The 13,797-nt window shown below is 37.3% G+C and overlaps 1 protein-coding gene across 10 annotated transcripts in view; it reads left to right on the top strand.

Moving 5' to 3' along the window:
• Akap13 (A-kinase anchoring protein 13) overlaps positions 1 to 13,797 on the top strand; it is a 328,817-nt gene that overhangs the window by 211,247 nt on the left and 103,773 nt on the right. The window contains exon 1 of one of the 10 annotated variants that reach the window (XM_076851394.2): positions 4,107 to 4,849. The exons of the other annotated variants lie outside the window; for them this stretch is intronic. Within the exon in view, the coding sequence (XP_076707509.1) occupies positions 4,769 to 4,849 (81 nt within the window). The 5' untranslated portion in view covers positions 4,107 to 4,768. Of the gene's footprint in view, positions 1 to 4,106; positions 4,850 to 13,797 lie in introns of those variants that run through there. 10 annotated transcript variants of the gene reach the window in all.

Raw genomic sequence — 13,797 nt, 5'->3', positions numbered from 1 at the left:
GTTTTGTGACCTTGTACAGCTGATGTAAACTTTGGGTGCTACTTTTTCTCATTTATGAAGTATAATAGCTCTTGTTTCATTGTTGTTCTTGGTGGTGATGGTGGTAGTAGTGGTGGTGGTTGAGACCCAATCTCAGGATCTTTGCTACATTGCCCAGGCTGGCCTTAAACTTCTGACTCAAGTGATCCCCTGCTTCAGCCTCCCAAGTAGCTAAGACTACAGGTGCATGCCACCATACCTTCTCACTTTATAGCTCTTTATGAGGAATAAATAAATTTGTCAGAAATGCTGGATGACTATTTTTAAGTAATGAGATCATAGGATAACAAAAATTATTAACTGTGGTAAAGCCTTTCCTTCCTATTTCATGTGAAGAGTGGAGGTGGAAGACATGCAAGAAGAATGGTTTCTACACCATGTCTGCTTGAAGTTTTGAGAGACTGTCTCAATTCCTTTTTCTTTGAATCTACCCACATCCTTGTGAGCTATATGACAAGTGATAAAAGATTTCCTAGTATCAGGCTGACAATTTATAATTTTAAAGCAATAAGGAACTTCCGATAGGACCCAGCACTGAACCCCTCTCATTTTTTCATTCTGGAAATCTGGGTCTGCAGAGTCAATCTTCTACATTCTCAGTCACTCGGAGAGTTAGTGAACTCTCCCTAAGATAAATCTCAGGAAGATAAAGACCCTTGATTTCCACTTCAGTATCTATTATTCCTTGAAGAGACTAAATCAATTATTGCTCTTTAAATTAGTCCCCAATCACATGCTGCTACTCCTTTGTTCATTTTGAGGTTTTAGGAAAAATAATTCTTTACACCATCCCCTTACCAGCCTGTGGTGTTCTGTCTGGGTCTTCAGTATGTCCACTAGGTGGTGTCCTAACTCAGAAGCTTTGTTGTGGGAGTTGAGGACTTCTGTGTCCTAAGTAGAACTAAGGGATCCACACAGTATTGATTCATTACAAACGCCGAACGATTTGAGTAAGGTATTATTAGATCTTGTAGTTAAATAAAGATAAAATTGAATTAATGACCATAAATGCTCTAGTTACAGTAAGATGTATAAAATACTTTTAGACTTTGTTTCCAGGAATGTTTAAGAATGTATGTTAAGCTGGGCGCAGTGGTGCACACCTGTAATCCCAGCAGCTCAGGAGGATCAAGAGTTCAAAGCAGTTCAGCGAGGTGCTAAGCAACTCAATGAGACGCTGTCTCTAAATACAATATAAAAATAGGGAGTTTTAATCCCCAGTACCCCACAAACCCTGCAAAAAAAAAAAAAGAAGAAGAAGAATGTATGTTGAGACTGTGGTGTGAGACAGTCTAGTTGCTTCTTGAACTTGGTACTACCCTTGTTGTGGAGGGAAGGTGGGATAGTAAGCACAGAGAGAAGGGAGATAGAATTAATATTGTAAATAACTACTATTATATTACAAGTTCCAAAAATTAAAGGAAAGAGGAAATATACACAAAACCTCCTTTAAGTTTGTAACTCTCAGCTCTGGTTTAGATATGAAATGATTGGTTGCTGTGTTTTAAAATCCTAACGGAATAACTGTTCAGTGGTTCCAGATGTTTTTCATGAAAACTTGGAATTGTCACATCAGCAGCAAAAGCACAGAATCTGTCTTCTGTTGGAGAATGCCAAGTAGATCCAGAGGGAAAGCAAAACAGACACCCCTGACTGCCCCTTTAGCAATTTTTCCACATCCAGAGTATTTGTTCTCCAAGAAGGAACAAAATATATAGGAACAATGTTTATGTGTTCAGAAAAGGTAGAAAATCTAGATTTCTAGCCTATTTCACAAAACCTGCAGCTAATCAGAAGTAAAAAAAAAAAAAAAAAAGGTTAGGCTGTATGTCTCAAATAGTAATGAGGGCTATTTCAGAAAAATTTGAAACAAGTTTCTCTTAGTTTCATAAACTTCCTGAGGACAGAAACCTTGTTCTATGTTTCTTTTGTTTGTCTCTACCACAAGGAACAAAATATCTGTTAAGTTGATAGATTGTCTACGTTTAAGTCATTAGTTAGGCTTGGGATAGGAAGGCTTACTGGTGATTAAAGTATCTCTGATCCCTAGAGAGATGCCTGGGAACCTTGGAAACAGGAAACATTTGATTCTCATTAAAACAGAAGGGAGTGGCCGCAAGGAGCAAACCATATTGAGAACAGAGGGGAGGCAGCTTTGTTTTGTTTGGGGAGAAGAGAGAGTTCTAAATTACAGCTTGGTGAAAGTTGTTACAGAAAACATAATAAATGATTAGTTTTTGTATACACTAAAGCCCACAAAACCTTTCAATCTGTGCCCTCAGCCACATAGTTTGAAAGTATTTGTAAATCCCTGGCCAGATTCCCACACTTTTAGTAAACCTGAGCCAGAATTTTACTTACAACTTTTTAATCTCTCTAATTGTCTTGTTTCTACTGCTTTGTAGCGTCATCTCTACTGAAAAGCAACATCTGTTTCATTGTACATGTTGATAACATTATAGACAGTGCTCACTAGGGGCTCTGGAAAAAGTGGGTGTTGTCCATCTTCATGCCTGCCATGTGGTAGGGAAGGATTGGAGAGAGAAAAGGCTTGGAATTTGGATATAGCTGAAACTGGTGTGCGTGAACAGATTCAAAAATATCCTTGCATTCTTAGCTGGGGTTTTCTTATTTCTCTCATTTAAGCTGGTTAGTGATTTAAAGGCCTGGCCTAAGGACATGATGACTTACCAGACCTTCTGTATGTCTTTTATAGTTCCTAACAGACCTTTTCCAACTTCACAGTATTGACAGAGATGGAGATGTTAAATCTCTTTTCTTCCTTTCTGTCATGGTATTTGAAGCCCTGTGTCCACTCTTTCCAAGTATAAGGACTGCTCTGACCAACTCAAAGAAAAATTGCTCCTCCTGGGAAAAGAAAAATCTTCCTTTTTCTGGATTTTACTCCCCGCCCCCCCCCTTCCTTTTCTTTTTCCACTCCTTTTAGTTTTTTATTTTGTTTTTCTTCATTCAGATCCTTTTCCACCTTTTCTCTCCTAACTCATTTATAATCCAGTCCAAGTAAGAGAATGTCTGAAGTAAGTGCATTCTAGAATAGGTCTGCCCCTAAGGATGTTGGATTAGGCCAACACCTAGAAAGGTCTGGAACAGTAGGAAAACAGGCAAATGAAGTAACAGCCATGAACAAGGCCCAGTTAATATGAATGAGAGGACTGGTGAGGAAGTCCCAGACAGGTGACTTTTCTTGGTCACAAAAATATTAAGACAGACATAACCATTCACCCCATTCCTTTTGTCTTTAATTTACTTTTAAGCCCCTCTGTCATTCATCCCCTGACACACCCATCCAAAGCTTAACTCTTTTTTTTTTAAACCCATAATAGGGATTGAACCCATGGTGCTTTACCACTGAGCTACATTGCCAACCCATTTTATTCTGAGACAGAGTCTCCCTGAATTGCTGAAGCTGGCCTCAAACTTGATCCTCCTGTGTCCGCCTCAAAGCTTAACTCTATGATTTTTAAACCTTACCAGACATTTTATAGCCACTTCTGGATCCTGGGTACATAACTCTGAAATATTTGGCTAACATTTTTCTCATATTAAATCATGGCTTTGCATTTGGCAGGGACATGCAATGTGTACTTTGGGTAGTTTGAATTTTCTGTACTTCAAGGAATAGATAAGTCTGTTGTATAGGCTTGTGGTGTTTAGGATGACAGCCCTCCTTCCTTTATTAGCATACTAACCCTGACATCAAAGAACTCTAGTCCAGTCTTGCAGTGCCTGACAGACATTTTCATAGGAGATGGTGTGAGGAGGAGGAGCAGGAGGAAGTGGATTGGAAAAAGGAGCTTTGTTTTTCTTGTCTTCGTCTGTGGATGAATCATGTTCCCACCATTGCAATTAGATTTTCAAACCTCCAAGGCTGTGAGTGCAGAGCTAAAAGGGCAAGTAGTGACGTTCTTGAGAGAGAAGTAAAAAAAGAGGGGAGGAGACAGGCAGGGAAGGGCTGGCGCAGGAGGGAGGAAGAAGGGAGGGGAGTACAGCAGGAGGAGCCTTTTTCTTTTTTCCCTTCTGCTGTGCTGTCCTCAGTTATTTTCAACTTAAAGGAAAAGCAAAACTCTACTACTGCTTTGGTGAACAAGGACAAACTCCAAAGATTTGGAAACATCTACTTTAAAGATCATTTCTAGCTTCCCACCCCCATAAGGAAAAATTTTTTTTCTCATCTTTGTTGTTTTAAGGAAGAACAATTTAATGAATTTTCTCAAGTCATCCCTTTGAAATAGAGTCCCTTTTCTTTTTCTCTCTTTTTGGCAAAATACGTACTGGATTTTTATTTCCTGCTTTTGGTTTTTTCCCCACATGTGTCAGCCGTTATGCTCAGACAGTTTATTCTCAATTTTTCTACTGGACTTATGCCCCATGATGGAAAGGGTGTGTGCTTCTCTTTCAATCAAGACCTGCAGGATTGGGATCTTGAGGCGTTTGTTGCTTATATCATGAACTATAAATTGATCATCTCAGAGCTCTGAGTTTGCCAGAAAGTTCTTACTCATTTCAAAGAATTGGATTCTGCTTGGTTTTTTTTTTTTTTTTTAAATCCATCTTTAACCCTTTGAGGATATTCTATATAGAGTTGAAATCTCCCATCCACCTTAAGAAATTTGGAGCTTTGGACTTGTGTGAGCATACGGGTCCCCCAGTTAACGGTGGATATACTTTCCTGCTTTCCTGTATTTTGCTCTTCTGCATCTGAGTAAAAATGTATGAGCGGCACAAGAGGCGTTACAGCCTGTGTGACATCTCCAAAGTGGACAGGACTGTAGATGTGGTGTTGCTGAAGGTAAGAGGGGGCAATACCTCATGCACTATGAAACTTTCCAGGCTATTTTCTCTGTGTCCAGTAGTAGTATCTCTGGACTTCCACATTGGTAAGAATGCTGAGAAAGCCTGTGCCAACAGGGAAAGGTAGGGGGATGAGTTTGAGATTCTTAAAGCAGTGTCTGAACAGAAACAGGGTGTTCACAAATTATCATCAAAATACTTTAGAAATGTAATTTTTACTTTAAAATGGATTGCTATGTTCAGGAGAACCTCATATTTTCAAAAATCACTGAGTGAGAAATTTACCCCTCTGAGTTGCTCTTTCCTGGGGTGTGTCTTTCCTTCTGTCTCTGTCATTCCTGCCTGTCTGAGTTTCTTTCTCTGTCATTCTTGCTCACCCTGCCTCCATCTCTTGGTCTCTTTGTCTTTTTGTTGTTTGTCCAAGTCTTTTCTGTCATGTTCTCATTTCTTCAAAGAAAAGATAAACAAATTTATTTGTTTGTTTGTTTTTTCCAGAAGTGTCTCCAGTTGGCCTATTTATTAAAACAGCAAAGCTGCCTTTCTGGCTTGATTTGGCTGTTTCTTACATGTATTTGTTTGCCTTCTCAGCATTAGTTATGTGAGGTCTTAGTAGCATAGGGGTGGAGACTGGATAGCTAATTGCTCACAGAAGGTATCCTTGAATCTAAACTTAGTAAGGACTCCTCTAACTGGTAAAATGAGAGTCTGGGAATATTGGACAACTCAAGGATCACTTTTTGGAAGTTTAGTGGTTTTCTGGCAAAGGCAGGGGAAATTGGAAGCCAACCAAGAGCTGGCAGATGCCAAAAAGACCTCGATATCTGAACTTGTGAGACTGTGGATGAGAGGGAGTGATTTTTGACAAAGTTTTGAGGGTAAGGAATGGATTTAGAAAGGTAGACACAAAAACCAGTGAAGTATCTTGTTGGGAGAGGAGGTGTGATTTGTGGTGGAGTGTTGTCATTGTCCTTCCATAATCACTCTCTGGTGGTAGGGTGGTGGGGTGGTGGTTTGACTTGTGAAACATAGGCTGACAGCTCTTGTTTAACTTGTTTTGAATTTGTTACAAGATACTGTTTTAGTTCCTCTGGTAGATCACATGTTTTAAAAGTTTTGTCCTTGTGTATGTATTTAGGAGAGCCTAATTTTTAGGATCTTTATTTGCATGATGCTTTATGATCTTATTGGGGCAGGAGAGGGAGAAAGAAAAATCTTTTTCTGTGTGTCTCAAGGTAATTGTATATTCAAAATAGTGCTAAAGTATGTAATATTCTAGTCTAGCTGGGAGTGACAGCCTTTAATGAGTGGAACTGAATCAATATAAGCTCATTGGCCTCAGAAAGGCTATTTTACATTTTAATGAAGTTATTTCATATACATTTTTTCAAGTGGGACTTATTTGTCAGGCAGTGACTTTTATCCCATTTTCACGTGAAGAACTTGAGGGTTCTTTTGAGCTACAGTGAGGAATATGAAGAACTTGAGTATCAAAGAGATTCTTTTTCAAGGCTGCAGCTTATAAATGTTTGTACTCTTTTATTTGTGCCATATTGCATTACATATTTAAAGATTCTCAGTAGAGAAAACTACACTTCAAAGAAACGAGTCATTCTATTTATTTTTTTATTTTTATTTTTATTTTTTTTGTGATGCTGGGTTTTGAACTGAGGGCTTTGTGCATGTGAGGCAAGCATTTGACCAACTGAGATATATCCCCAGCCCCTCGCTCTTTTTTTTTTTTTTAAGAAAAGTCATTTATTACAAATTTATAAACACTAGGAGTTCTGAAAGTATCTTGTTTCCAGTTTAAAATGGAATAAAGACTTTTGGTGTTAGTTGTTTTGTTTGATAAGACAGCATCACCGAGAGCTATATACTTTAAACATATGTTAAGTACCTATTCCATGGTAGACATGATGCCAAATCCATGGGGCACATTATTTGTCTTCTTACTACTAACAGACAAAAAAAAAATTAAATAAGTACAAACCATTGTAAGTGATTTGACAGAAGTGAGTAGAGTGCTGCGTTGGGACGAATGGGAAGAATTAGATAGAATAGTCTTTAGCTAGAGGGTCTTCTTTTTAAGGTGCTGACATTTAAAAAGTTGATCTCCAGAGGATGAAAAAACACCCACTATGTCAAGGGAAGATATTCTAGAAAGAACCAATAGCAAATAGACTTGCCAAGGAAGGAAGGAACCCGCAGGGCCATCATAATGGATGGGAGCATACTGAGCAGCAGCAAGTAGTGAATGGTGTGAGAAGAGCTGCAGGTGGACCTGGAAGAGCAGGGCCCTGACAGCCATGGTGAGGATATATGTACTTTTCAGTTTGTTTTTAAAAAAATTGTTCTGGAAGTCTGGAAATCAGTATCACATGGTTTTGTGGTCTGAAAGGGGAAGAATGGAATGGATATGAGACATAGACGTTGAATGTTTACATTTCTTATATTTGTCTCATTTTACATACACAAAATCATATTTCTATAGCCAGTAATTTTCCTAGAATTTCATACTTATTATAGAATTAGTGGTGGGATATAACTCCAGATAAGACTTTTTCAAAGTCCATGCTTTTTATCATAGACTTTTTTTTTTTTTTAATTGGAAGAACCCTTTAAAGTTTTACCTTGATCACTTCTCTCCCATTGTGGGAATTCCTTTTGTGACACTTTTTAGACAACATGATAACATTTAAGTTCATTTTGTCACATTTAGCAGGTTTTCCCCATAATTAATTTATTTCTTCCTTGTCATCCATTAGTGTTCTCCAGTTATTTTTACAAAATCATTTTGAATTTTTCTATCTTCTGTCAGTGTTCAAAAAATAAGTGTGTTGGATGTGATTCTGCAATCTGTACAATCAGAAAAATGAGAAATTATAACCCAGTTGATTCAAATGTATGAATTGGCAAGATCATTGTAATGCCGTGTGTAGCTAATAAAAATAAATAAATAAATGGGGGAAAAAAGTGCAGATAAAAAAAAATAAGTGTGTTGGGAGCATGTGCCAGTTAAATTTATAAGTGATCACGTACGTGTTTTCACTCCACTCCTATGTGTAGAAGTTTGGTTTTTTTTGTACTAAGGATTTTTCATTTTTCATCTATTCATTAATATATTTAAACACTCAGAACATCTCTTAATTCATATTAAAAGCTCAACAAATATTTGTTGATTGAGTACATTAATATTTTAAAATTTAAAGTATGGATTTATGAGCCTCATGTTATATAAATTGTGTTTAATGTGCTGATAACTTTAATATATGAACACAGATAAAATATGCCAAAAAACACAAGGTTTGGATTGTGAGCCTTTCACTTTGGTATTTCATATTTGCATCTCTAATCCCTCCCATTGACATCCTAATAATTCATTGTAAATTAGCTTCAGAATCCTCATTCTTGGTTTTATACTGGTACTTTCTTTGGCTTACTCTGTATTCTGATCTGCTTCCTTTGTCAGTTCTGTGTAGTTAGTTTCATTGAAGGTCTTTTGTCTCCAGAGTTTCTTCTGAGATTTCCCTGAAGCTGGGTACATTGGTCTTTATGTGCACATGAGTTAGCTCTTGTATCATCATTGACCATCAACACTGACAAAGTCTTAGCTCCTTTCCAGAAATTTTTATACGTAAAAAAACTTCTGTGGGTACTATTCTGTCATCACCTACTACTCTGTCCCTTAGTCTACTTAACACATTCCTCTTCGTTGTATATGACAACCCCTTCATTCCCCTTTCCGGATGCATATTTAGCTTTGGGTTCTATAAGTGGTTAATAACTACAAATCATAGACTGAAAAGGAATATGGAAGAATTTTAATTGTTGGCAGGGACCCGGGTTTAGTACCAATATGCCCAGTTTTCCCAACATCCTTCAAAAAGCTAGAACTGACTTAACATGTCAGTGAGTGTTGAGAGCTTTGCATAGCTAAATTTCAGCTCATGATGAGCATTCCTAGAGGACATCAAGAATCAGAAACTTCCTGCAAAACTAACATACTGAAAGGAAGAAGGTCAGCAATGCATGACTAAATTTGTTACTGTAGAATTTACAGTGATGTTAGCCAGGCCTTCTTCTGTTTTCCTAATTTCCTAACTTTGGTTACCTAGAAAAAACTGACTACTAATAGTAATGTAATTCTTCATGTTATTGATAATTTATCCACAGCATATCTTGTGACTAGTAAATCAGAGTGTTAGCTGAGTGGTTAAAAGATTTGCAACAGTGTTGTATACATCAAATGAAAATATTTACAAAGGAACATAATCCCTTACGCATTGTGGTGCTTGGGCAGGCAACAACAACCTCATTCGCGAAAGCTCGGAAGAAATAGTTTGTCTCTAACTTCATTTCCTGGAGAAATGTACATTCTTTAATAAAAATTGGCCTCTACTTTGCAGCAAAACAAAAAGACATAAGGGGGCTAAGGATTGAAAACAACCACACCATCTACTTGATTGTAGTCTGATTCCCCTGAAGAGACTTTGACTCAAGTATTGGCTTCCATGTCCGGATGGTGGTGGGTTTTTACTTCCGTTTTGTTCAGCCTTGTAACTTTGCCTGGATCTCTTGAGACAGTTGGAGAGGAAATAGGTACCTGCGGTGGCTGGGAAGGCTGGGTGTAACCATGAGCTGTATTATTAGGATGTTCAGATATAAACAGTAGCAGAACCACTGCCAAAAACAAAAGACATTTTCCTTTTCTGAAAATACGTATTGCTCTATTTTCAGACTGTTGGGAACACATTGTGGGTGCAGTTTAGGTCATTACAAGAGGTCCGTAGACTTCACGGAAGGAATGAAAAAATTATCCAGATAGGTATGGCATTTTTTCTGAAGTTACTTTTATCATCTCATGTTCTTTACACACTGTTATCACGAGAACTTTGGATGTTCTGCTTATCAGGGCAGTTCTGTGGGCAAAGAAAAAACAGTGACTTAGATTATTTTTTTAGCTAAAGAATCGTAACTGTGATCGAGGCCAAAAATGTGTTTTGCTCACCTCTGTCTTCAAAAGATGTAGATAACAATATTTAAAATTTGTTTTCTACATTTTCAGCTACTTTAACTATTCCCCTATCCTTCTCTTTCAGTCAGTGGCCAATCTTGTATTTTATTCATAGCTCAGTGATTCCATAAGGGCAAAATTTGGAGTCAGGGGCACTCATCATCATCATCATATAACCTTCACTTTTTTCTCTTAAAAATCTAATTGCTAACAGTGCCAACACTGATGTTTCTTCCTTTTGTGTCTCCTAATTCTGATAGAATCTTTTGCCAAGCCTAGTCTCACACAGAATTGGATAAAAAGAGAGTTGATAGTACAAGGACCAGCTTAGCCATTAGTGTAAGGACCTCAATCTTAGAGGTCACATGTTGGGAAAGAGCCTGACATGAGAATAAGCATCATAAAATAAAAAGATAATTGGTAGATTTTAATTTCCTATACTAATAAGTTTCAAATACATTACCATGCTCATGTCCTGGCATTGTATCTGGCCTACTGGGAAACCCTCTAAAAATGTTTCTAAGAGAGCAACATGGTGTGGCCTCTAAGTTGCCTTGGTTATGTGAGTGAAAATAAAACTGTAGAGTTATTGATGAATAGAACGGAGAGTAGGACAAATTTATCTGCCACGTTAGTGATTCTAAAATAGGGAAGGAAGAGGAGGAGATGTTTTGTAATCCAATTTATCTCTTTTAAGCATCTTACTTATATAGTAATCGCAATATTCTTCACACATGAATACGATATGCTTGGTATTGCTGTTGTACAGGATGTGGCTGAATATGCTGATACATGTTTTGACATTCTTTCCACACTTAGTGCAATATGGAGTTTGTCCTTTGGTTAATGGCATTGACCATGATTGGTAGCATCTGGCTCAGATTACTGGCTCTGACTCTGGCTCTGTGGGCTTCCTGACTGGTTTACTTTCCACAAATTTGTGTATTTCTCAGTGCTGCACACTCTTTTTAAAGTCATGATAATATATATATATATATATATATATATATATATATATATATATATGATAAAATTTGCCATTTTTAGGAATACAGTTCAGCAGTGTTAAGTATTCACACTGTTGTATAACCATCACCATCAGACATCTTCAAAACTTTCACATCTTCCTAAATTAAAACTCTGTACCTGAGAACAATAACTCCTCATTCCTCCTGCCTTCTAGTCCCTGGTAACCACCAATCTGTATTCTGTTTCTGATTTTGACAACTCTAGGTAGCTCATGTAATTAGAATTGTACAATATTTGTCCTTTTGTAACTGTCTCATTTCACTCAGCACAATGTCTTCAGAGTTCACCCACACTGTAGCCTTTTTAAGGCTAAATGTTCTGTTTAAAGTACATACCACATTTTGTTTGTCCATATATCTGTCAGTGGACATTTGGACCATTTTAATTGTTTGGCTAATGCAAGTAATGCCACTATAATAAGCATTGGATACCAATTCCTGTTTGAATCCCTGCTTTCTGTTCTTTGGGCTGTACTCCAAGAAGTAGAGAATTGCTAAGTCATAAAGCAATTGTGTATTTTTAAGTTTTTGAAGAACTGCCACACCATTTTCCATAGTGAATGCACCATTACATATTCCTACTAGTAACACACAAGGGTTCCATTTTCTATACATCCTCACTTAACACTTTTTATTTTCACTCTGTAATTTTTTTAATACTAGCATAATGAGTATGAAGTGATATCTCATTGTGGTTTCTATTTGCATTTCCTTAATGCATACTTTTGTGCCACTTATGTATCTAAGAAGCCAGCAAATACAAGACTTCTAAGCTACTTCTGCAAATAGGTATTATCAAACATGATTGCCACCGTGTGTGTGTATTCTCGGTGCTCTGTCTTGGCACACTCTTTTTACCTATTCACTCAACAAAAACTGAAACTATATCCAACCTTTCTTCTCTCAAGCCTCCTTAAAGTTTTTTAACCTTTTGCAAGACAGGTTGACATCTCAAACTTAGTAAAATAGAGTGTACTGTTGTCGTCTTCCCCTCTGGATTTCCTTTATCTATTAATTGTGGACCTTTGATCCCACGTTATCTCTTACGTTGATGGATTCTGCCAATTGTACTAGCTCTTTGATGTACATCTTTTTCTATACACCAAAGTACATTTCCCCAGTTGAGTTGTACACTGCTTCTAGAGTAGACTAGACTCCTCTTAACTGGTCTTTGTGTTCCTGATACTTTCTTACTCCCCAATATTCTGTTTTTCTCTACATTCTAGAATTATTTTCCAAGTATAATACTGATCCTTTCACTCTCTTCCTTATATGATTATTGGGTACCAATACCTTTGGTAGGGAATAAAACCTAACTTTATTGTAGCCATATCTCCTATTCTTTCCTTAGTTTAGATCTTTGGACACTATTGGGATTTTTGTGCTCCTGAATGACATTTGAGCAAAGGTCCTTAATCTAGATTATAATCATGGGCACCAGAATCCCTGATTGTGACAAATGCATGTTCTTTTATAAGGGTTCCATGGCTTTCCTTAGATTTTTGATGGAATGAATCCATAATATAAAAAACTGTGAAGTCCAGTCCTAGAGTGTCTTAACTGTTTTGCTCATACTTTTGTTCACATGGCTGGAATTTCCTGCATTGTCATCTTTCTCTTTCTCAATCACACTGCCTACTTTTAAGGCCTGCTTTTCTATGCTTCTAATTTTGTTGAGCTTTTCTCAAATCCCTGAAATTGTTTTTATGCTAGGAGTTTACTTACCTCTTTAGATTTCAGTTATTTCTGTATCTGTTGTCTTTCACACTCTAAACAGTATCTACCAAGCTACAGGCTATGGTTAGTAAAGGTATCTCACTGAGCCAGATAATTCATAGACTTATATGTTTATATATACATACATCTGTTATCCTGGGTTTTGGAGGCAATATAACATTTTACATTAAAAAGGGTTCTTCAGAGCAGGGCACAGTGGCACATGCCTGTAATCCCATTCACTTGGCAGGCTGAGGCAAAAGGATCACAAGTTCAAAGTGAGCCTCAGCAACTTAGTGAAGCCCTAAGCAACTTAGACCAAAATAAAAGTAAACATTTTTTAAAAGCTAGGAATGTGGCTCAGTGTTTAGGTGCCCCTGAGTTCAATCCCTGGTAACTGCTCCCCACCCAACCTCCTGCAAAAAAAAAAAAGAAGAAGAAGAAGAAGAAATGCTCTCAGACTTCTAAACTCTGGAACCTTTGTGCAAATTGTAATGAAAATCATATTTATTCATCTTACCTATTGCCATACTTCTCACAGTACACGGTTTCTTACCTGAATGGGTTTTCCAAGTACACAGTTTCTTACCTAAATGGATTTTCCAAGAATGCTGCCTGGCTAGCTCTGTGGATGTACTAATTTGTAGCTGATAACTTTAAGGAAAAAACCACCTTTTTTTTTTTTTTTTTAGAAGAATGTATTTTTGGGGCTGGGGTTGTAACTCAGCAGCAGAGTCCTTGCCTAGTACATGTGAGGCCCTGGGTTTGAGCCTCAGCACCATATATAAATAAATAAAATAAAGGTATTATGTCCACCTGCTATTTAAAGGGGGAGCAGGCTGTGGTTGTGGCTCAGTGTAGAGCGAATGCCTAGCATGTGTGAGACACTGGATTTGATTCTCAGCACCACATATAAATAAATGACCAAAATAAAGCTCCGTCAACATCTAAAAAATCGGGTCATGTGGTGGTTCCTTGCCTAATCTTTTAAGTAACCTCTATACTGATTTCTATAGTTGTATTAATTTATTTATTATTTCTCTCATGTTTTTAATTAGCATATTAGAGTTGTACATACTGATGTGATTTGTTGTTACATATTTGTACATGCATTCAATACACAGTACAATATAATTTAGGCAATACCACTCCCCAGCACTTCCCCCCTCCCTCCTAATCCCCCACCCC

The sequence above is a fragment of the Callospermophilus lateralis genome, chromosome 3 (genome assembly GCF_048772815.1).
Source record: "Callospermophilus lateralis isolate mCalLat2 chromosome 3, mCalLat2.hap1, whole genome shotgun sequence".
Classification (NCBI taxonomy): Eukaryota; Metazoa; Chordata; class Mammalia; order Rodentia; family Sciuridae; genus Callospermophilus; species Callospermophilus lateralis.
The sequence above is the reverse complement of the archived record's forward strand: the minus strand, read 5'-3'. Positions and strand labels throughout refer to the sequence as shown.